This window comes from Narcine bancroftii, chromosome 6 (assembly GCF_036971445.1).
Source record: "Narcine bancroftii isolate sNarBan1 chromosome 6, sNarBan1.hap1, whole genome shotgun sequence".
Taxonomy (NCBI): Eukaryota; Metazoa; Chordata; class Chondrichthyes; order Torpediniformes; family Narcinidae; genus Narcine; species Narcine bancroftii.
Genome location: NC_091474.1, coordinates 163,616,401 through 163,639,860, shown reverse-complemented (window position 1 = coordinate 163,639,860; position 23,460 = coordinate 163,616,401). Strand labels below are relative to the sequence as shown.

At 40.4% G+C, this 23,460-nt stretch overlaps 1 protein-coding gene across 1 annotated transcript in view; it reads right to left on the bottom strand.

Moving 5' to 3' along the window:
* gareml (GRB2 associated, regulator of MAPK1-like) overlaps positions 1-23,460 on the bottom strand; it is a 183,292-nt gene that overhangs the window by 33,143 nt on the left and 126,689 nt on the right. Inside the window, exons 3-4 of the mRNA XM_069886562.1 lie at positions 20,731-20,861; positions 6,259-7,473 (exon numbers count right to left, since the gene is read on the bottom strand). Coding sequence (XP_069742663.1) covers positions 6,259-7,473; positions 20,731-20,861 — 1,346 coding nt within the window. The remainder of the gene's footprint in view (positions 1-6,258; positions 7,474-20,730; positions 20,862-23,460) is intronic.

Sequence of the window (23,460 nt, the reverse complement as noted above, 5' to 3'; positions counted from 1 at the left end):
CATTTAATTATTCAAAAACGGCAAAGAACTTGTCCTAATTTTTTTTTCCAAGCACAGCTTGTAACTGAAGCAGTCCTTGGCTGCATTCTCCATTCAGCCACCCTCTGTCGTCTCCTGGTGCTTTTGACAAATTTTCGCACTTCATCAAGCTCACTATGTGAACCTTGCCAAACAGACGTGACTGGAACCTCAAGCAAAATTATGCAAAATAAATGTTTTTTTTCCCACAAGGTGGCCTTGGGTTTATTCATTGTAAGGCTAATCTTATGGTGGCATTCACCAACTTCAACAATATGTTTATGGAAAAATGCAAATTAAATTGGTCATAATGGCAAGGCTGAAGCTTTATTTTATTCCTCAGGGCAACAAGAGAACATACTTTTCAAAATATATTTGGGATAAGGCTTCATTATGTGGACTGTTGAAAGCAAATGTAATGTTCTGAGCCTCTCATTAAAAAACCAGACCAGTTTGCTCAATCCAGAAATATTCCCACATCATTAACAATAAAATACATTTATACAGAGCTGTTAATGTGGTAAAACATTAAGGTCCTTCAAAGGAATGTGATCTTAATAAATGCCAGGTCAAAGAGATATGTTAAAGAGGCATGTTACAGGCAGAAAGGTTTGAGCGTCTGGGCAGATGTAGTCACAGCTGCTAAGCAATTGAAATCAGAAGGTTCAAGGTGGCAGAACCGAAGGAGCTCAGAGATCTTGGGGCAGGATAGGATTGTACTGAGGTGAGATGAAAAGGGAACTAAAGGTCATGGGTTAAGGGTGAAAGGTGAAATGTTCAAGGGGAACATTAGAAGAAACTTCTTCACACAGACAGTGGTGAGAATGTGGAATGTGGGGCCAGCTGAAGTGGTGAATGTAGGCTCAATTTTGACACTTGAGAAAAATTTTGATAGGTAAATGAATGGGAGGGGTATAGAGGGCAATGATCCAGGTGCAAGCCAATGAGATCAGGCAAAATAATAGTTTGGCACAGACTAGATGGGCCAAAGAGTGGAGGAGATTACAGGGAATGGAGGGTCAAGGAGGAGAATAGATTTTAATGCAGTAGGACATGTCCTAATATTGGCACCAACCTCTACAGAGATGTCTCCACAAAAACGTACAACCCTTGGAGTGTCATGCTTGTAGATCTTTGCTTCATTGTTCAGATCTGAAGACCTACATTTTACCAAAGCAATTATTCTTGTTAAGGGACAAGAATAAAAATCTTAAAAATAAAAGTGTTACCAAAACAAAAAAGGATGTAGGTCAGTGAGAACAGGAATAATTGAGCAAGATTAATAAAGAATGTGTTATATTTATCATCAGTAATTTATTCATGAATCGTGACTGTCTGGAATAATTGATTGATTTATAATTTGTCATAATTCTGCAACTGACATGAAAGAAAATAACTACTAAAATATTCAAAATATTTCTCAAGAGTAAGTGATAAAAGCTGAAATGACATGGCATTTGTCTTTACAATAATATTTTCTGAAAGTGCTTTCATAATATGCTGGTCTCCGATCAGAGAAACAAAAGGCAAACCTTCAAACATCACCCTCCTGTGCTTATGTCATCGAGTGCAGTCTTCTCCATGTAGTTTGGCGCCAGAATCAGAAACCCACTTAATTGTGACATGGACGGCAGTAATTTTAAAAGCAATTGGACATTGATTTGGTAAGAAAATCAATGGAAAGATAGGTTGTAAACAGGAAAAGGTTGTGATCCCCAAGTAATAGCAGACTGATTGAAGTATCACTGAGGCTTCACTGCCTTTTCTTCATGGCATATTCAGCAGTCACCAACTTCATTGAAGTAATTCAAAAATGTCTCAATCAGATGAATCAAACAAAGGAAGTTCCTGCAAGTCTACACAGATTCAATGTTCCTTTCAGAAATAACTTGAAAGCGATCAGAAAATAATTCAAAGTGTGCATGTCAGAGGACCTTCCCTATGCAAAAAAATAACCAACCGGCTTAGATTTAGATGGCTAGGAAGGCCTAATAAACTGATGTATTCTTTCCTGATCACATCAATTTCGATCTCAGCGGTAACACATTACGTGGCTCGATCTGCTCCACTGAGCAACAGTAAACATTGCAGAAGCCAGCTGAGAAGAAATGGTGATGATGCTTGGGAAAAGAAACCAAGGAAAGGCTGAATGAGCTGGGACCTTTCTGACAAAATGTATGTGCAAGATGTTCCCATTTTAATTTTTGCCTGCCTCTGGAGCTCCGGAACCAGTTACATAGCTGCCAAAAGACAAGACATCTGCAGCTGAACCTCCCCAAGAGCACAGATTCAAGAGAAGGTCACTTTACACAAGAATCTTTGCTGGGTGAGAGAAACAACAGGCAGATACCAGGCCGACACCCCTTCTCCCTCTCTCTACCCAATTAGTAACTTCCTGGTGAAGTGTCTCACACTGAGCATTCCTCCATATGCATGGTTTCAATTTAAAGAAAAATAAATGCTGGATATTCACAGGTTCAAACTTCAGTCTCGGTGGAATAACCAATGGAGGAAGCTCTAAAATTAATCAGAGTTCCTATCTAGATTTGGACTTTGGGCTGTGTAGCCAGTCCTTTTTCCAGACAGCAGTATGAATCTTTTATTGGAATTAAGTGTCACTTGCAATCAGGATCAGTAGAGGGCATGAAGCTCAAAGGCAGAGCTGAAATTGAAATGGTAATGGGTGATGATGTGTCCTTCAATGGCAACAAACCACTCCACTGTACCACAGATACCTGCTGGAATCTAATGGTGATACTGGCTCGATGAACAACAGCAGCTGAATGAGTGTGCACTCTCTGTAAGCAAGGTGTGTCTGAGAGCACCGACATTCCTCAACTGTGGATGTAACTTTCGACCCTTCTGTGTACAGAATAGAGGTCATCTGGGCACAATTCATGGCAGTACAAGTTACCTGCTTCAGTACTGGACAAACATTCTCAGAACAGGGCAGGAGTACGGAAAAGAAAAAGGTCACAAAAAAAAACTTTTCCATTCATCTCTTGGATAACCCAAAATCTGCTGGTGGTAAAATTTGCCTTTTCTTCTCGTCGGTCACCTTCACTCAAACCCCAATACAAGAATCTCGCAAGATGGATAGTCAGATGTTTGGTCCATCGTAAATCATTTTAGAAAGGCTTCTTTGCAGAATGCTTTGTCGTTTCCTGACACTCCCGGCTGAATAGCTTCCATTTCCCATCACTTAAAGGGTCACACCTGACGGGCACAATGAGATGCAACCCCTACGAGAAGCAGAACGATGACGAGCACCCTCCTTTAAAAATATCCTGGCTAATCTGATAGTAGCCTCAGCTTTGCATACACAAAGACTCTTGGTCACCATTCACCCCTTGCTCATCAAGAATCTAACATTTCCTTAAAAAAATTCAACACTCTTCTTTAACCTATGAGGTAGAAGGTTCCAAAGACTCCCCATCTTCTGAGGGAGGAAAAAAAATAATTTCACCACAGTGCTATATTGGTGACCCATTAATTTTAAATAACGACCACAAGAGGAATATTCTCCCCACGTGTATCCCATCAGGATGTTATGCTTTACATTACGTCACCTCTCATCCCTCAAAGCCCCAGCAGCTGGCAGACACACAGGAGATTGCAGATGCTGGAAGCTGAAGCTAAACACACTCCTCTGGAGGAACTCAGCCAGATGAGCATCATCGATGGAGAAAAAGAACAGTCAACAATTTGAGCCAAGTTGTCAACCTGTGGTGAAACACCACTGTATACTGCTACTTATTGGCACTGTGTATATGTATGGTTCATATGTTTGGCTGGCTGGCCAGCCTTCCCTTGGTGGCTATTCCACCCCTTGTAATCCCCTAATAAAGGCAATTCAGCCAAGTCCCTCCCTCAGTTAGAGTCCAGGGATCGGGCCAGAAAGGAGCATGGTCCAAGTCTTATGGTACTAAAAGCCTGTTGTCCAGCAACTCCAGCCTTTGGTATGATTGATAGTGTATCACAACCATTCCCTTTTCTCGATCCGCTGTGTTGCTCCAGCAGATTGTGTTTGGCTACAGCAACTGGCAGCCCAGTCACATACAAACTCCTAACAGATGGCGCTGGTTTCGAACTCTGGTTGGTGGCACTGTAATAGCATTGAACTACTACGCTAACCGTGCTGCCCTTAAATACAGTAGAGAAGGAGAAGGTGGATCCTATGGGATGGCTCCCTAAGCAGGCTGTTAAAATCACTTGGTGGAACTCTGAACAAGCACCAAGACCATGCTCAGATGCTGGTGAGATCCATTCCCCATCAGATGCTTCATGGTTAGCCAGTGCTTTAATCCAACCACATGTTGTCCTGGTCATGGACTGTGTGTTTGCCAAGAATATTTGGAAAGGGATGCAGTAGGCTTTGTTGTAATTATCCCAAGCTGTGAAACACAGGATTCTGTGCTATGGTATGTATAACAAGACAAGCTTTGAATGCTGCTAGAAGATATTCAATTCAGTGAAGGATGCACCTTGAAGTCTTGTCAGAAGCATTTCAAGCTGCTCACTCACTTGTTTGGGTTAAATTTGGCTGTGATTATCTATGATACAGAATTGAGCTATAAACCCCATATCCCTTCCAACAGAGAGCTGATTTTTTAACTTATCCAATTTAATTTTGAGATCCAAACTCTAGAATTAGTCTACATATTTTGAGAAACCTTTTTAACTTCATTGTTAAGGAGGTTAATCAAACATCATTTAATATTCACTTCCAATGTACAGTAGCCAATCACAGCTTGACCTTAAAAATGCATATGGATCTTTCGCAGATGGAAAAGGAGTTGAAATGGAGAGGGTCAGAGATGAATCTTGACTGTGAGGATCTGCTACATCTCATTTATCTGCAGTCCTCAATGGCTGTTTAATGACTTTGAACAGACACTCAACAGCAAGGTAAAGAAAGGTAAACAACAAATTGTAAATCAAGAGCAAGAGCCAAGAATAACTTCAGAAGAATTGTCCTTTTAAAAAGTGAGGAGCTATTTTTAAAACAGCCAAGATATGCATTTTGAAGACACACAGGAGATTGCAGATGCTAGAATCTGAAGCTAAACACAATCCGATGGAAGAACTCAGGTGGCTAAACAGCCCTCAGGAGGAAAAAAATAATTGGCATGTATTTCAAATACATCAATAAATGGACAGAAGGACTCACTTACACCAGCACCAATGAAACAATTAAACATACCTGAATAATCACAAACACCTGTAAAGCCAAATGTCCCAAACATTATGGGATCCTGAAATGGGGGAACTTATACACAAAGTGCAATAATTTCTGCATGGACAAAATAAAATGTATACAAATGACCTTGAATAAAATCTGGAATGAGCACTTGAATCACACGTGAATTGTTTGATTACAAATTTAAAACTTTGGAGCATGGGGAAAAAAAGTCTTTGTCCCAAACATTATGGAGGCCACTGTATTTCAAATATATCAATTAATGGACAGGAACACTCGCTTCTTGTGAGTGCAATCTGCATAAAAATGAAATAGTCAATCCATAAGATTATAACTCATGCATTGGCCTTGTTGGTAACCGGAATTGTCACTGGTGTTGGATAAAATATTGAAGATTAATGACAAATTCTGGAAAGTTACCAACTTTCAAGCCAGAAATCTGAGTGACTGACATCCTCCCAAACAAAACTGACAATAACTGTGGTATTTTTTTTGAAATGTAGACATATAGCACGTGCCACCCAAATGACCTACAACCTGGTACGATTGAAGATCGGGAGGAAACCAGAGCACCCAGAGGAAACCAATGCAGACACAGGGAGTACAAACAGCACCAGATTCAAACCCCAATCAATGGCATTGCAACAGCGTTGCACTAACCACTACACTAACTGTCCCACCCCTTTAGTGCTACTCTCTAACTTACAGATAACCAAGAAATCCAACAGCCAAACAGAACTCATACTAGAAGAACATGCCTGGGGGCAGATTTCTTACAATTATAATCCAATCATTTTAATTACAAAATCCCTCATGGTTCTGGGTTCTGCAATGAACACCCATTCCCAGGAGATACCAGATAATCAATGGGGGAATCTGTACCATCTGCATCGCTATGTCCACCATCGGATCCCAGGGCAGGGAATTTGCCATTTGACAAAACGATTAGCATGAGCCCATCTTATATGATCTCTTTGGAGACGGTCATTACAGCATGCCAATTTTGCCTATTGCCATGAAAACATTAAAGAAAAACTTACACTTGATCCAGTTGCTATGATACTCACAGCTTCGGATTTTGGAGGCACTGGAGGAGGACTTGGAATGCTGCACTCTCCTCTTTGTAAAATCGCCAAATGTGACGAGAAAACAGGATCCTCATGCGAGGATGAGGAAGTATGAGAGTAGAAGGCGATAGAACCCTGCTGGGTTTTAGTCTCAGTTTCCGTCAACCTGCCACAGGAATCCTTTGCATTATCTGGGATTTGATTGCTCCACAGCTCCTCATACGGAATCTCTGGTTGCTCCCGAGTCCTAAAATAAGTTTCTGCCCAATCAGGCGTCATGTATTCTCCATCCACATCCACCAGCTCTGGCGGAGTCAATAACTCGTGTGCCATCATTTGCTGTTCACCGAGAGAATCGCGGCAACCCTGAAAGGTGACTTCTCCATTGCTGTGTAACACAGCACCAGTGAACGCACACATAGAGAGCCTTTGGAAGGACTGGGTCAGTTCTTCTCGCCCATAATTCAGTGAATTGGCTGAGTATCCCTGCAAACAAACTCGGATTCTCCTTGGACTAGTGCAATCATCCGTAAAGTCTGTCTTGACTTCTCGGACTGCCTTTGAGTACTCGTCAGCATTGAAATGCTCTTGGCTAAACAAAGTTATTTCTTGAACTAACTTCTCATATGTGGGGTTGCCTCTGAGTAATCCTTCAGGTAGGATAAACCTGGGCATATCTGAAAGGAGCAGGAAGTGAAATGGGATAATGTCGTCCTTACGAATGATGCAGCACAAGACGACAGTCCTTGATATGATGCTGACAAGCTTGTAGCGATGTCCTTCACGGATGCAGTGAAGATCATAAGAATTGCGGGGTGAACGAGAAGGAACAGTTACGTTGACTGGGAGCCGGACCTTTTCTATAATGCTGCGGATTGTATGCTCTCCTTCCTGCATTTGGATCTCCATGGGACTTCGAGTGCTAAATTTTCCTCGGCACTGGAAGGGAAGGCTGAGACTCTCATTAGTCCTGTGGTTCATGCAGATGAGACAAGGCATCTTTCCCTTGACTTGTTTGCTCAAAGTGCTGCTCTTGCCTAATTTCCGCAATATTGTGTTGAAACGGGATTTTTCTTTCACAGTCTTGGCACAAAGGATCTCAGCCTGGCCCATCAATGTCAGCTCATCGCCAGCATGCAATGTAAAGTTATAAACCTCACTGTCCTCGCTGAATTCACCAGAGACCACCTGAAACAAAAATAAAAGTGTACACGGAGCTATTTATTATTATGTATTTATTTCAATAACCTGTCAATTAAAATTGAAAACAAGGAATACAAAAGTATCATTTCTGACACAGCCCCAACATTAGGTTTCATCTTCTGCCAGGATGTTGCTACCCTCAGAGGAACCCCCAAATTCCTGTTCAATAAGACCTTGCCTCTGAGTATGTGAACAAAGAGTTTTGTTGCTGTTTGGTATCAGAGATGTGTGCCTGGTTTTTCAACCAAATGAGAAGAAACAGGCTAATTCCTAGTTAAATTAGCAAACAAAGTGGACAAAAATAGGATTACATGATATACAAGTTATAGAAAAGGTTATTTAGACCAACCAGTCCATAGTGGCATTTATGCACCATTTGATCTTTGCTCATCAAAATCGTTCAAAGTAACCCTGTACTGCATCACCACCATTAGGGTAATCCAGCCATGACATTACATCCATACTGTTTATTTCTACCAATATCTGCAGAAGCCACATTCCTACCACACCTCGAACAATGAAGTTTTTTTTCTTAATTTCCCCTGGATTTCTCAGTGAAACGCATATGCCCCACAGACCAACATGAGGGCAGTTTAAGTCAAACGTGTTCAGAGGGGAGGAGATAAATGAACAGGACCCAGAGAGGACTACAAAAAAGAAGGCAGATTGGTGGAGGAGAAAGGAATGAGATCAAGGTGGGGAGAATAATGGGAAGAGCTTATAGTGTGCCAAGGTTTCAACCTGTGAAAAGAATAAGGAGAAAGATGATGAGTGGTTCAGACAAGAGACACAGCAAGGTTAAAGGCCAATGGGACAGGACATGGCGAGGGGGGGTGGGGGGGAGGTGGGGAGCTGGAGGTGGGAGTGGGGGGGGGGGGAGGAATATTTTGTTCAACATTATAACAGCTGCCCTGAAAAGCTACATTGACAGAATTCCAGGCTTCCAAAGTATGTGTTAAAAGGCTGAGTGTGGATGGGGAGATGAAGAACAGTTCAAAGGGCTTGCAAAGAATAGACCAGTATTATCAACAGGAGGAGAGGGCAATGATGGTGGGAGAACACAGGATGGGCTCAGGGCTTACCTGCCCACACAAGTGAGAGACAAGCTGGCATTTACAGAGTTAATGTGTTGATTTCAGAAAGTCCAAAAAGATAATAAACACATTTTCCTTGAAGACTGAAAATGCATCCTGGCTAAAAAACAATCAGTTGTCAGTCATTCCACTTGGTGAAGGAAAAATGCAGACCAAATCCAGCTATTACTTCTAAAATTGCCTACTGGGGCACAGATATCATCTATCCACCTCTGAAAACACAAGATGCAGCATTACCACAAAGGCTGCAGACAGTATTGCAATTTCACACAAAAAAAAGACACTGCAGATTTTACGATATTTTGTAAAGGAATGCACAAGGCACACCTTGTTTTAACTAGAGTTTCTTGTTATAACAATTCAGATCAACCAAGACTTTATCTTTGAAGGGGGAAAGAAGCAGGTGAAGAGGCCCAGAGTTGATGGAGTTTCAGACAGAAGGTGTGAGAGGTGGAGAAGCACATAGAAGGAGAGATCACTTGGAAGTTCATACCAGATTATAACATCAGCTGCAAGAATGATTTTTTTTCTCTCCCGTCACCTTTAGTTTCAAAGTTTGTGAGTGCATCTGTCCATTTCCTCGTCCTTTTTAAAATGCTTTTTTACAATGGTTTGCATTAATTTTCCTCATTCGTGCTATGATAATGTGAAATAAGATAGCGACTGAATTAGGTTTAATGCATAATTCACAGATTTAAGGTTGAGTGCCAAATGACGGAAACCTCGAAGAAGCATCTTAATTTCAGGCCGGAGATTTGGTACAGAAATATGATATAGCTCTGACTGTGAGCACAGATCAGTAATTTACTCGAGTACCAATCTGGAGAAGACCCGGCTGTTTATAAGCTGCTACCCCAGATATAGAAAGTTGTCTGGGATCTTTGCAAGTGTTCTTCAATAATACAATTTCTATCTTTCATATGATTTGAAAAAGTTTCAACGTTTGTCCGTTTGGTAGTGCACAAGATTTTGAATCTAATTCAGAGATAATGAGAACTGCACTGATTCAACATAATTTGAAAAAAAACTCATGGCATTAATTTCTCAAAGGTGATTTGTATTAATTAATTTTGCACCTAACAGGTTAGTTCAGTTGTGCTTCATATTTTTCTACCATCGGTTTGCATAGCAGTTAGTGCAAAACTATTTGAGAGCTAGCGACCCGGGTTCAATTCCAACACTATCTAGAAGAAGTTCATGCATTCTCCCCTTGTCTGCGTGGGTTTCCTCCGGATGCTCTGGTTTCCTCCTACCCTTCAAAAATGTATTGAGGTTGCAAGTTAATTGGCATAGTTGGTGGGGGGGGGCACAGGATCATGGATTAGAAGGGCCTGTTACCGTGCTGTACATCTAAATTAAATTAAAAACTTACCAATAGATTAGGAATTAAGGCAGACAAAACAACACAATCTGGATGACAAAGATGGACACAACCAGGTTCTTCCTGAATTTTCTGATTGTACCCTGCATAGAAAATGAAGTGGCTGTGAGTTCCATGTGAGCACCCTCTAACTGTAGCAAGATGGCAAAAGGATTTTTAGTGAATATGTAATCTGGGCACAATGTTTCTCAGTTATTCCCCTGCCCCCATCTATTCCACAAATCACAGTTGGATATTCAATCAATAACACTGAGAAAAGCTGAACAACAGCCTTATTAATGCTGAAAAATAAATAACTGAAAATTAGCACAAATTGGGATTGCTGCCTGAAAAATTGCTGAATTAGAGAGGAACCATGATTTAACATGACCTGATTTAATGCAAACCCGGATATAATGCATTCAGCCAGCGGACCCCTTTTTTTCCTCTTTCTAGAATTGAAATTGTTTTCAGATCAAAATGGAACACACCGTTAGAAGATGAAAATCTTTTTCAGTGAAAGACAAGCTTCACGGACCTAGCGTGAAGAATAAAAGTTAAACCCAAGTTGTGTGTGACCTCTGCGTACCTGAATCAACATTTTGTGGCTGGAAATCTCAGGAAGATAAGTTGTGCGCGTCACTTTGGAAAGTTGAGGAAGAGGCTGGACTAAAAGATGTCAGCCTCGATGACTCCCTGCATGAGTAGTTTGTTCAAGCGCGCTCAGAAGGTCTTCAAATTTCTGGGTCTATTCTCAAAGTTCAAGCTGAGAAGTTTGACCAGCTGATCAATTGAGAAACCTCACAGTTCAAAGCTAGCAATAGATGGCTCGACTGCTTTAAACACCATCATGGGATTTCTCAAGTTTAGTGTCTGGACAATGCTACTGTCAGCAAATACCCAGCAGAACTAAAAACTCTCTAAGAAGGTGGCTATGCCTAAGAACAAGTATACAACTGTGACGAAGCAGGCCTCTGCTGCCAAGATGATCCCAGACCGCACACTGTCTACCAAAGATGACACGTGCAAAGATCGCATAACATTGTTGTTTTGTGTTAACAAGACTGGAACACAAGTTAAAACCGCTCATGATTGGCAAATTTTGCTTGCCCTGCTGTTTCCACCATGTCAACGTGAAGTCGTTACCATTCAAGTACATACATAGAAGCACTGCTTGGATGACCAGTGTCATCTTTGAGGATTGGCTTTACAAAACCTTTGTCCCTCCCATCCTCGTTCATTTGCGGACACAAAAGCTTGAACTCAAAGCTCTTCTTTTGCTTGACCACTGACCCACCCACCCGCCAGCTGCCAGCCTAGTAAATTGTGACAGAAAGATCTGAGTTTATTACCTCCCAAAGAACACTACATCTAAGATCCAGCCACTAGATCAGGGGATCATCTCCGTGTTCAAGCAGAATTACAGGTTTGAATTAATTAGAGGAATTGTAGACGATTCAACAATGCTGAAAGACTATCTGAAAAGCTTGAACATTAAGGAAGTTTGCCACTTAGGTGGGAAGGGCTGGGCAGCAGTCAGCTCCTTGTGTGTGGAAAATTGCTGGGAGAAGGGTCTGAGTCCAGCTTTTTCATCACTACAATCCACTAAGGATGTTGAAGATGATGAGCAAGAATTCTCTGGCTTCACAGATGAAGAGATGGGTAAGGCGCAGAGGCTGTTTGAAATTAGCAAAGAGGATTTACATCAGTGGAACTCTGCTGATGATGATTGGCCAACATATGAGCATCTGATGGACTCCGAGATCATCCGTAACATCAGTTCCTGAACCACAGGAGGATGACAATGAGGAACCTCCACTCTCTCCCCCAAAAGTGTCTGATGCCATTGAGTACCTCGAGGCTAGCCTACATTGGCTGGAGACCCAGGATATAGACTACATAAAAATCCTCCAGCTCAGAGGCATGTTGGATTTTGCTCGTTGCCAGCGACCTGCTGCGTTCAGTCAATGAACACTCGATTGCTTTTTTAAGAAATAAAAAGATTATTTCAAATACAGGTATTGTACACGATGGCAGAGGTCGACAGCATCGAGTCCACGCTGCTGAAGATCCAGCTGCGCTGGATGGGTCACGTCTCCAGAATGGAGGACCATCGCCTTCCCAAGATCGTATTATATGGCGAGCTCTCCACTGGCCACCGTGACAGAGGTGCACCAAAGAAAAGGTACAAGGACTGCCTAAAGAAATCTCTTGGTGCCTGCCACATTGACCACCGCCAGTGGGCTGATAACGCCTCAAACCGTGCATCTTGGTGCCTCACAGTTTGGCGGGCAGCAGCCTCCTTTGAAGAAGACCGCAGAGCCCACCTCACTGACAAAAGGCAAAGGAGGAAAAACCCAACACCCAACCCCAACCAACCAATTTTCCCTTGCAACCGCTGCAATCGTGTCTGCCTGTCCCGCATCGGACTGGTCAGCCACAAACGAGCCTGCAGCTGACGTGGACTTTTTACCCCCTCCATAAATCTTCGTCCGCGAAGCCAAGCCAAAGAAGAAGAAGAAGAAGAAGATTGTACACGTGTTCGTTATTTTTTTTGAAAATGCTGTTTTTTGTGATCTCGATTTAGCATGACCCTGCTTTTTTCACGATGCGATTTTTTGGGACCAGAACCATCATGTTAAAATGGGCTCCCACTGTACATTTCAGGATAAATATCACAGGGTGGTGCCATTGGGGGTAACATGGCACTTTGTTGCAGGACAACGTACACCAAAGATTGGTCACTCATGCAGATGAAAGGAAAATATATTTTGCATTCAGCCAGAATGTGAGATAATAATATGAATAGAGTGCCCATTAATAATATGAATAGAGAAGCCAATTAACCATGGATAGTTGGCAGATAGAGTCACAATTTTAATCATTTGACAATACAATTGGATTTCATAAAATTTCGAATCAATCATTCCAAAGTCTCTGAATAAGGCTGCACTGGGCAAACGTCGGCAACATACATCACTTTATCGACCCATTTTACTCGCCCTATATAGTTTTGAAAATAAAATTGTCAGCAAGGCATTTTATATGCAAATATGGGATGTGCAAAAAGTATTATTTGTAAAATGCAAGGACATATCAAAGAATTTGAATGGCCTCTTGACTGATCATTTACAGCTATTAAATCGAGGCTGACTGCTTTAGACAGGGCTACAAAGATGTTCACTGCAAAGTCCAAGCATGTATCACAATCCATATGCACACAGCGTGGCCCCTTCCCCAAAAAATATTTACAGCTTTTTAAGCAAACGGTAACAAAGGGCTCTCCACACAGACTGGAATCTTAATGAGAAAATGCTGTGGAGCCCTGCTAATGTGGCTTTTCATTCAGTTCGCCAGTTATCAAAAGATTCTTGTATTGGGATGAAGGGGTGGGCTTTACTCTCAACATGGTAACCTCAATATATCATTCTAAAAACAAATTTACAGGATATTATCCTAACAGCATGGATAACATTTGTGATTCTTCCAAATATAACCTTGTCTTCTTGACAGTCTTTCTGTCTTGAAAACAAATAGGAAAACTGATTCTTGCCTTTGGCAAGCTCATTTCAAATGACAAAGACTGTCAACAAGTAAATTTAATCAACATATGTTTGAACCTGCTTTTATTTTGTTTTTACTGTTTCACTTACTTTAAAAGAACAATGAAACTAAAAGTGATCTCCATGATTAGTAGTACTGGAATTATTTGAACTTGCACTCTTTTACAAAATAATCAATAATGAGGAATAGATATACAAATATATGCAAAAGCAAACAGGAACTAATGTGGAATAAGAAGGGAGAATTGTTTCTGAACAACTTCCTTTGAGGAAATTACTATGTATCTTAACGTACAGCTCAAGAACTGGATATAAAGGAACCTGAAAGAGCGTAAATGGCCCTTCATCCAACAAATACAGCGTAGTGGAGATGTAGCCAAAGCATTTACCCTTAATTATATTTTCCATTCATTGTGAAGTAATAAATACTGCGCAAAAATATCACAAATCTTTGTCAAGCAGAAGCACCCTGCTAATTTGAGTATCTGTGGTTAGCACTGAGCACTTTGATGAACCCTGCAGTGTGGCGCTCACTTGTAAACCAGGAAGACTACCCAAATTCCTGATTTTTACCTTTTGGAACTTATTGACAAATATAACTGTCCTATATCAATAAGATCCTTATTTCATGAAAAAAAATCCAGTAGCTTGAGACTGCATATTGTGTGAATAGAGAGCTAATGGCGAGATGCGGTAATTTTAAACCTGTATTTTTATCCATTTATTTTCCATGGTTTTTTTTTTGCCGGTTGCTTGAATTCCAAATAACAGGGATTTTACTAAGTGACCGAGATTTTCAGTCTCGATGTGCACTGCAGGTGAGAACAAACCTTAAGTAATCTGAATTCCTATGAAGGTCCTCACAGTCTTAAGAAGAAAAACCAAAGAATTTTACCTCCAGTTTGATCAGTGTGAAGTTCAATATAGGGGAAAAAAAACATTTATTGAAACCAAATTTAAGAAGAACACTTAGAAAAATAATGGTCCTGGGCAAATAGTAATTCAATTCTCAATACTACAAGACATCAATAAACACAGTAAAAAAATATGCTGGATAATAACAACAAGTTGGTTGAGTTTGAAGACAGAGACAAAACAGTGTGTGGAGCCAGAAGGTATTGGTGAGGTCCAAAATGAATACTTTCCATTGGTGTTCACTATGGAAACTGTAGTTCCGATTCCAGTGAAGGGGTAGGTGAAAGTCTAGTGCAGATCTCGACAAATAACAAAGAGGTACTCAATGCCTCATTGGGCCTGAATGTGGATAAATCCCAAAGATTAGAAATTGCTGGGGTTCTGGCTGACAATTTTAAATCTTCATTGGCTGCAAAACTGGGAAAAGCCTGGTAACTGCTCAGGGAAAAAAATTTGAAAAAAAAATTCTGAGGAAGAGGATTTATGATCACTCGGAAAGCAATAATGTCAAGGGCAGAACCTGTCTAACCAATTTGATTGAATTCAAATTGTATTGATGAGGGGTGGCCAGTAAATGTGATTTACATGGACTTCAGTAAAGCATTTGGCACCCTTTGGCAATTGATGTCTGGTTACAAAGGATCCTTGGGATCCTGGAGAAGTGGCAAACCTGATCCACAACTAGCTTAGTCACAGGAGACAGAGGGTGATGTTACAAGGTTGATATTGTGATTGGATGACTGTGACTAGTCGTGCCCCATGAAGATTGGTGCTGAATGACTTGGATGTGGATGTGGGAGACAAAATTACCAAGTTCACATGTGTCACAGAGATTGGCAGAGTTGTTAACAGTATGGAAGGTAGTCTAATACTGCAGAGCGATAGTGGTGTGTCAGTGATATGGGCTGAAAGGTGGCAGAGGGCATTCAGTCCTGACAAATGTGAGAGGATTTTGGGAGTACCAAAGAGACGAGAGCACATACCATGAATGGCCTTGCCACAAGCCAGGGGGGACTGCACATTTGTGCTTTAGTGGACTTCTATAGAACCTTAGAACATGACAGCTTATAAAACAGGCCTTTGGCTCATCTAGTTTGTGCCAAACCCTTATTCTGCCTGTTCCCACTGACCTGCACCCAGTCACTACGCCTCCCATCTGTGTACATGTCAAAACTTTCTTAAATGCTAAAACTGCACACAATAATCCAAATTTGGCCTCACCAATGTCTTCTACAGTTTTAACATAACATCCCAACTCCCATACTCAATATTTTGATTTATAAAGGCCAATGTTCCAAAAGCTCACTTTATATAACCATATAACCTATAACAATTACAGTACGGAAACAGGCCATATCGGCCCTTCGAGTCCGCACTGATTTAAGTGAACGCCACTACCTACCTGCTCCCTGTCCATAACCCTCCAATCCCCTCACATCCATGTACTCATCCAACCTCCTCTAAAATGACAGAATTGACCCTGCTGTAACCACCTCTTCTAGACGGTCATTCCACTCAGCCACCACTCTCTGAGTGAAGAAGCTTCCTCTTACATTACTTCTAAAGTTTTGCCCCAACCCTCAACTTATGACCCCTCGTTCCAATCTCTCCTACCCTCAAGGGGAAGAGCCTATTCACATCTACTCTATCTATTCCCCTCATAATTTTATATGCCTCTATCAGATCGCCCCTCAACCTTCTACGCTCCAATGAATAAAGACCCAGTCAACTCAATCTTTCTCCCTATTCTAGAAATTGCAATCCAGGCATCATTTTATATCAAATTTACCTGTGACGCCACTTTCAGGGATCTGTATTGCCAGATCTCTCCATTTTACCACAATCCTCAGTGCCCTACAATTTACCTTGGTTGAACACCTCTCACTTGTCTGCATTAAATTATGTGTGCCATACTGCAGTATATTTTTCCAGCTCATCCAAATTCTTCTGCAAGCTTTGAAAGCTTTCCTCACTGTCCACTACACGTTCAGTCCTAGAGTCATCTACATACTTCTTGTTCAGATTCACCACATTATCACAGAGATCAAGGATGACAAACAACAATGGACCCAGCACTGATCTTTGCGGCACACCACGAGTCACAGGTCTCCAGTCAGAGAGGCTATCATCCACTACCACTCTCTGGCTTCTCCCATTAAGCCAATGTCAAATCCAAATTTCTGCCTCACATGGATACTGAGCGACTGAACCTCCCTGACTAACTTCCCATGTGGGACCAAGTCCATGTATAAAAAAATCCACAGCCTTTCCTTCATCATCTTTTCAGGTATCCGTCACAAAGCTCTGCAAAATTTCTTAAACATGACCTTCCATACACAAAGCCATGTTGACTATCCCAATAAGTTTCTGACTATCCAAATAATTGTATATCCAATCTCTCAGAACACCTTGCAATAACTTACCTACTAATGATGTCAGACTTACCGCCCTATCATTTCCTGGGTTACTTTTGGAGCCTTTCTATGAGTTACTCTCCAATCTTCTGTACCTCACCTGTGGCTAAGGACATTTTAAATACATCTGCCAGGGCTCCTGAAATTTCTGCACTAGTCTCCTTCAAGGTCTGAGGGACTACATTGTCAGGCCCCGGGGATTTATCCACCTTACTCACTTTAAGACAGCAAGCACCTCCTCCTCCTCTTTAATCTGTGCCATTTAAGATCTCCCCATCTCTTTTGGCTCCATTCTGAACTTCAAGGGGCCAAATTTTGTCCCTTATCAGAGTAATAAAAATAGAGTGATTGACATGATAACAAGAAAGAATTCTGTAATTCATTTGCTTTGCAGAACATTTTAAAAACAATTTTAGACATACAGCACAGTAACAGGCCATTTCAGCCCAAGGTTCCGTGCCAACCAATTTACACCCCATTAACCTACTCCAATGGTGCATTTTTGAACGGTGGGAGGAAACCAGAGCCCCCAGAGAAAGCACATACAGACAAGGGGAGAATGTACAAACACCTTATAGACAGCGTGGGATTCGAATGCCGGTCCAGTCCCGATCGCTGGCACTGTAAAGACATTGTGCTAGCTGCTGCTACACACAAACCATGCCACCCAATGGGCTCAATCTTAAATATTATGTTTTGAAAAATGGCTATATTCTTCAATCTGCCACGTGCAAACACTGGCTTAAGTCGAGAGATGACCCATGCCCCACAACTTGTTTGCTAAAAATAGAGTGCACTGGAACAGCAGATGATTTTCCTTCCACTTCTCCAAAAGTACGAGACCTCTCCAGTGATTCAAAAGAAAAGCCAATAGTGGAAATGCACAACTCAATCAGCATGTGACAAAGGAGAACAGTTGTGGGATTCCATCACAAATAGGTCTCTCCCCATCTCATGAAAGCTTGTTTGGACCACTCTGCCTTTCCACCATAAATAGGATATCCAATACTCATGGGCTCTCTCTCCATCTCCCCCAGATGATTTACTTTTATACTGGCTTATGTACACCTCAAAGTCAGTAACTTGCACCTACTAATCCATCAGGATACTGTGGGATTTAAGGGCCTGTAGGTACTGTCCTGGTCTACTTCACACCACCCTCCTTTCCCTTTCACAATTATCTGCATGGACCCCTTTCAAGTCCAACTACCCATGTTAATTTCAACAGTGATGACAGAGATTAAAAGTCTGGACCAAAAAATAACACCCAAAAGAAGGAACTCATTTCAACATCCTGCTGCAAGTCTCTCCAGATTTCACTCGTCTTGAAGGTTGCAGATAGCTATAAATGGGCTTTGAATGGGACAGGAATGATGTGGTCCCATTGGCTGTTCCACTTGTGAGAGGTGACAGCGATCAAACAATGGACTATATCCAGGGTATGTATCTTCTTTTAAAAAATTTATTTAATACGTGACAATAAAACCAATCTCTAACAATATTTACACAAACTTTGCACGTATATATACAGTGACTTTTTCCATTTTTTCCCAACCCCCCCTCCCTACCACCACCCCCTCCCCCCAATAACTACAGAGAGAAGAGAAAACATAGTCGAAAGGAAAGAGAAAATAAAAAAACAAGAAGAGGGAATGTGTCATTTAAATATTGTATGATTCATTTTTCGTTAAGAGCTGGAGGCCTGAGGTTGTGGTTACCTATAAATTTTATATAATGGTCCCAAATTTGTTCATATTGTGCATAATTGTCTCTTATGTTATAATTAATTTTTGCTAATAGAATACATTTGCTCATTTCTGTGAGCTACTGCTATATTTTCAGGGGTGTTTCCATTTTCCAAGTTAACATTATGCATTTTTTAACTAACGCTAATGCAATCTTGATAAATCATTTTTGGAATCGGTTTAAATTTAATTTAAATCCTTTGTCTTTTATATTGCTTAATGGAAAAAATTTTGGGTCTTTTGGTATCTTGTTTTTTGTAATTTGACCTAGTATTGACTTTAAATCCTCCCAAAAGGGTTTCATTTTTGCACATGTCCAAATTGAATGTACCATTGTACCAATTTCTTGTTTACAGTGAAAGCATTTATCAGATAATGTCTAGTTCCATTTTTTTTAAAATTTTTGAGGTGTATCATATAGTCTGAAGCCAAATATATTTTATCATTTGATACCGAGCATTTCTTGTATTTGTCATGGTGCCCACACATAATTCATTCCAAGTTTCATTATTTATTTGTACGTTTAAATCATTTTCCCAACAGCGTTTGGATCTATATATTGCCTCATCTTTTCCTTTGTCTTGTAATTTAATATACATATTTGTAATAAATTTTAATTATCAGAGTGTTTGTGATTATATATTCAAAGTTTCTACCTTCTGGTAACCTTAGATCATTTCCCAGCTTTTCTTTTAAGTATGTTTTTAATTGCTAGCATGAAAATATTGAACCATGCGATATTCCATATTTATCTTTTAGCTGTTCAAATGTCAGTAGGTTGTTGCCCAGAAAATAGCTTTTTTATTCTTGTCATTCCTTAAAATATATATTATTCATTGTAAAAGGTATTAATTGGTTTTGTTTTAGCAACATATTTGGTATTTGATATTTGATAGTTTATTAACTTTTGCTCTAAATGTATTCTATTCCATATTTTTAATATATGGTGTAGTGTTGGTAAATTATTATGTTGCACTAATTTCTCATTCCACTTATAAAGTATATGTTCTGGAACATTTTCCCTGATTTACAAAGCCAGACTGGCTTTTCTTCTACCTTATAAAATTCCTACAAGAATCTTAATTGGGCAGCCCTATAATAGCTTTTAAAATTTGGCAACTACAATCCCCCTTGTTTATATGTCCAAGGCTATTCTTGGTTTCTTACCATTCCATAATTTTTTTTTCCAATTTATTCAATTTTTTAGAAAATTCACTTGTTACAGGAAGAGGAAGCATTTGAAATAAATATTCAGGGTAGATATCTTTGAGATAAATTCTTTCCAAACAGAAAGAGAAGGAGGATAAGATGCAGAGTCGTCTCCAAGAGTTGTGACACTGCTGCCAAAGCAGCTTAAATAATTTCTACCAAGATATTTACAGTAGGGTTCAGAGTGAGAAATGTTCTGGAGAACTGTTTTAAACAGACAAAAATCATTTCCTTACACAAGTAACTGCTGAGGTCTTCTGAGGTTTTTATTGTATCTTCTTTAGCCACAGGTAAGGTACTGGAAGACTGGAGGTGGCGAATGTTGTGCTTTTATTTAAGAATGGCTGCATGGACAAGCCAGGGAACTCTAGGCCAATAAACAACATCAATGATGGAAGGGATTCTGTGACACAAGGGGGGCTCTCTATGCATTTGGGATAGTCAGCATAGTCTTCCCTATGCACACATACAAAATTTTAAATTTAAGTGTTGGAGCTTTCAAGCTGATTGGTTATACAATTGTATGTTGCGGTCTCCACCTGATGACTTAGTGCAGAAGTTCCATTAGTGCCTCAGAACAAAGAAAGCAGCAAACTCTCACTGAGATACCTACATTTCTCCCCTTCCGAGTCACCCGCCTGGTATCAGCAAATAAGATGTGCAAGACTGTAGATAGGCTTGGCTTTGCTTTTTGAGTGGGAAGACACCCTGGTCAAAATAGCAGCTTTACAGTGCTCAATGTGACATGTGACATGTATTTATTTTCAGCTTGTAATCAAGACATAAAATCAGTCAATGATGTTGACACATAAATTTGTCATGTTATCATTTGGAAAGAAAGGAGTTTTCTCATGGAAAGCCATTTCAAATCTATCATACTCATGAGTAAAGACACACAAACAAAAACCAATCATTCTTTTTGTAAAGATAAAGCTGACTAACCTTTACGCTGAACGTTATTGCCTCCATAACGAAAACACGGTCTGGAAAAACATTGGCCACTTCCTCAACACTGTTAAAATACTGTACAGGTTCCCTTACATCTCGGTCCTGTTCCAGCAACTTAAACTTCCCTAGGAATAGAACCACAAAGTTTAAATGAAAACATGAAATCACTTCAATGCAAAATCGCGCTCACGTTTCAAAGTTACAAAGGGATTTGGCCAAAACCTGATTCGGGCATTCAATAATAAACAAGCAAGTTAGTTTAAATGGGTTCACTGCTGACAAATACATTTTTGTAGACATACATGGAGGATAAATGAAAGTTTCTGATCAAGAGCCTGTCTTTCAAGAAATTTCATTTAATATTGCTCTGATACACCAAACAAATTCTCAAGGTGCAGCAATATGAAAATAGTAATGAATAAAAAGACCATGAAGGAAGAACCATCAAACCATAGAACATAACAGCATTGAAAACAGGCCCTTTGGACCTTCTCATCAGTGCCGAACTATTATTCTGCACAGTCAGCCATTCCATATTCCTCCAACCCCCCTCCCATCCATGTATGTGTCCAAATTTTTCTTTCATGTAACATTGAGCCTGCATTCACCATTTCAGCTGCCAGCTGGCTCCATATTCCCACCACTCTCTGTGTGAAGAAATTACCCCTCATGTTTCCCCTTTGATCCTCAACCCATGTCCTCTGGTTTGCATCTCACCTACCCTCAGTGTAAAAAGCCGACCTATATTTATTCTATCAAAACTCATCATAATTTTGTATACCTTTATCAAATCTCCCCTTATTTTTCTATCCTCCAACGAATTAAGTCTCAATCAGTTTAAACTTTTCCTCAAGACCTGGCAACATGTTAGAAAATCTACTCTGCATACTTTCAATCTTGTTGATATCTTTCCTGTATTTAGGTGACCAACTCCAATACTCAATACTTTGTTTTCTGATGGCCAATGTACAAAAAGATTTTAACAACTCTATCTTCCTGTGACACCACTTTCAGGGAATTACGTATCTCTCTTCCCAGATCGTTCTGTTCCACCACACTCCTCAGTACCCTACCATTTACTGTGTATGTCCTACCTTGGTCTGTTGTTCCAAAATGTAACACTTCACACTTGTCTGCATTAAATTCCATCTGCCAGTTGAGCCTATTTTTCCAGCTGATCCAGATCCCTCTGCAAACTTTGAAAGCTTTCCTTATTGACCACTACACCTCAATCTTTGTGTCACCTAGAAATTTGCCAATCCAATTCACTACATTATCATCCAGATCAGTGATACAGATGACAACAATAGTGGACCCAGCTCTGATCCCTGGGGCACACTGCTCGAACCAGGCCTCCAGTCAGAGAGGCAAGCATCCACTACCACTCTCTGGCTTTTCCCATAAAACCAAAGTCGAATCCATTTAACTACTTCACCATGAATACCGAACAAATGAACGTTCCCAACTAACCTCCCATGTAGGATGTTGTCAAAGGCCTTATTGAATTCCATACAGACCACATCTGCAGCCTTGTCTTCAACTTTCCTGTAACCTCCTAGAAAACTCCATAAGGTTTGTTAAACACGATCTACCACACACAAAGCCATGTTGACTACCACTAATCAGTCATTTATGATCCAAATACTTGTTTATCTCATCTCTTAGAAATCCCCATTTGATCTCAAATGCACAAGCAGCAGTAACTGAAGATGAATTTCTCCCCCAGTGGTTACAGATGCAAGAACCGAGATGTGGCAAATGTACATCAGCTAAAGCTGGATCCTAGCGGATGACAAGAGCCATGCATGGAATCACTGTTGAAACTGAAGATCCTGCAAAAAACTGGAGTCAGTCCTTATTTTGCTCCAAATTCATAACTATCGTTTAGACAACATATAAATTAAGTGGAAATCATTAAAAAATGATTGTAGATGGGAAATTATAATTATAATTTAAAATGATTGTAGATGAGGATATTTTAATTTGAAATTAAAATAAAGGACTGACTAAAGATCTGCATCCTGTATTATGACTATATATTTTCAGTGAAGACCTCCATACGTCGAACACCCCCCCCCCACCTTTATCAGCCTCATTTTAAGGGTTTTATGCTATTTCTGGCATATGTCGACCCCCATTTTCTGGCTGTCTGAGGTGCCCTGTTGACTGGCATACGTCACCCCCCCCCCCCCGCCAAAGCTCGTGATTCCCAAGATGGACCATTGACCGATATATACATTGACCCCCATAGATCGCGTGGATTGATCTGCTGGGCATTGGCTGGAGGTGATTCTTATTATGGAGAGTCCATCACTACAACGCAGCACACGAATAAAATATGAAGCGAGTTTTAAGTTGAAAGTGAGAAAAATGACCAAGGAAACCAACAACTGGGCTGTTTCAAGATCATTTGATGTGCGTGAGAAGTTGGTAAGAGATTGGAGGAAGAAAGAAGAGACTTTTAGAAAAATACCAAAAAGACCATGTTCTTAGAGAAGTTGGAAAATCATGTTACAGAGTGGGTACGTGAACAGAGGCAAGATTTCTACATAGTCACCCAAAATAAAATAAGAACATTTGGACTGCAGTGGGCCAAGTCACACCCAGACCTCAGTGATGACTTTGAGGCAACTGTAGGTTGGTGCAATGTTTCATGAACAGGAAAAATCTGGTATCACGCCAAAAAACAAAAATTACACTGAAACTACCAAAAGATCTTGATCA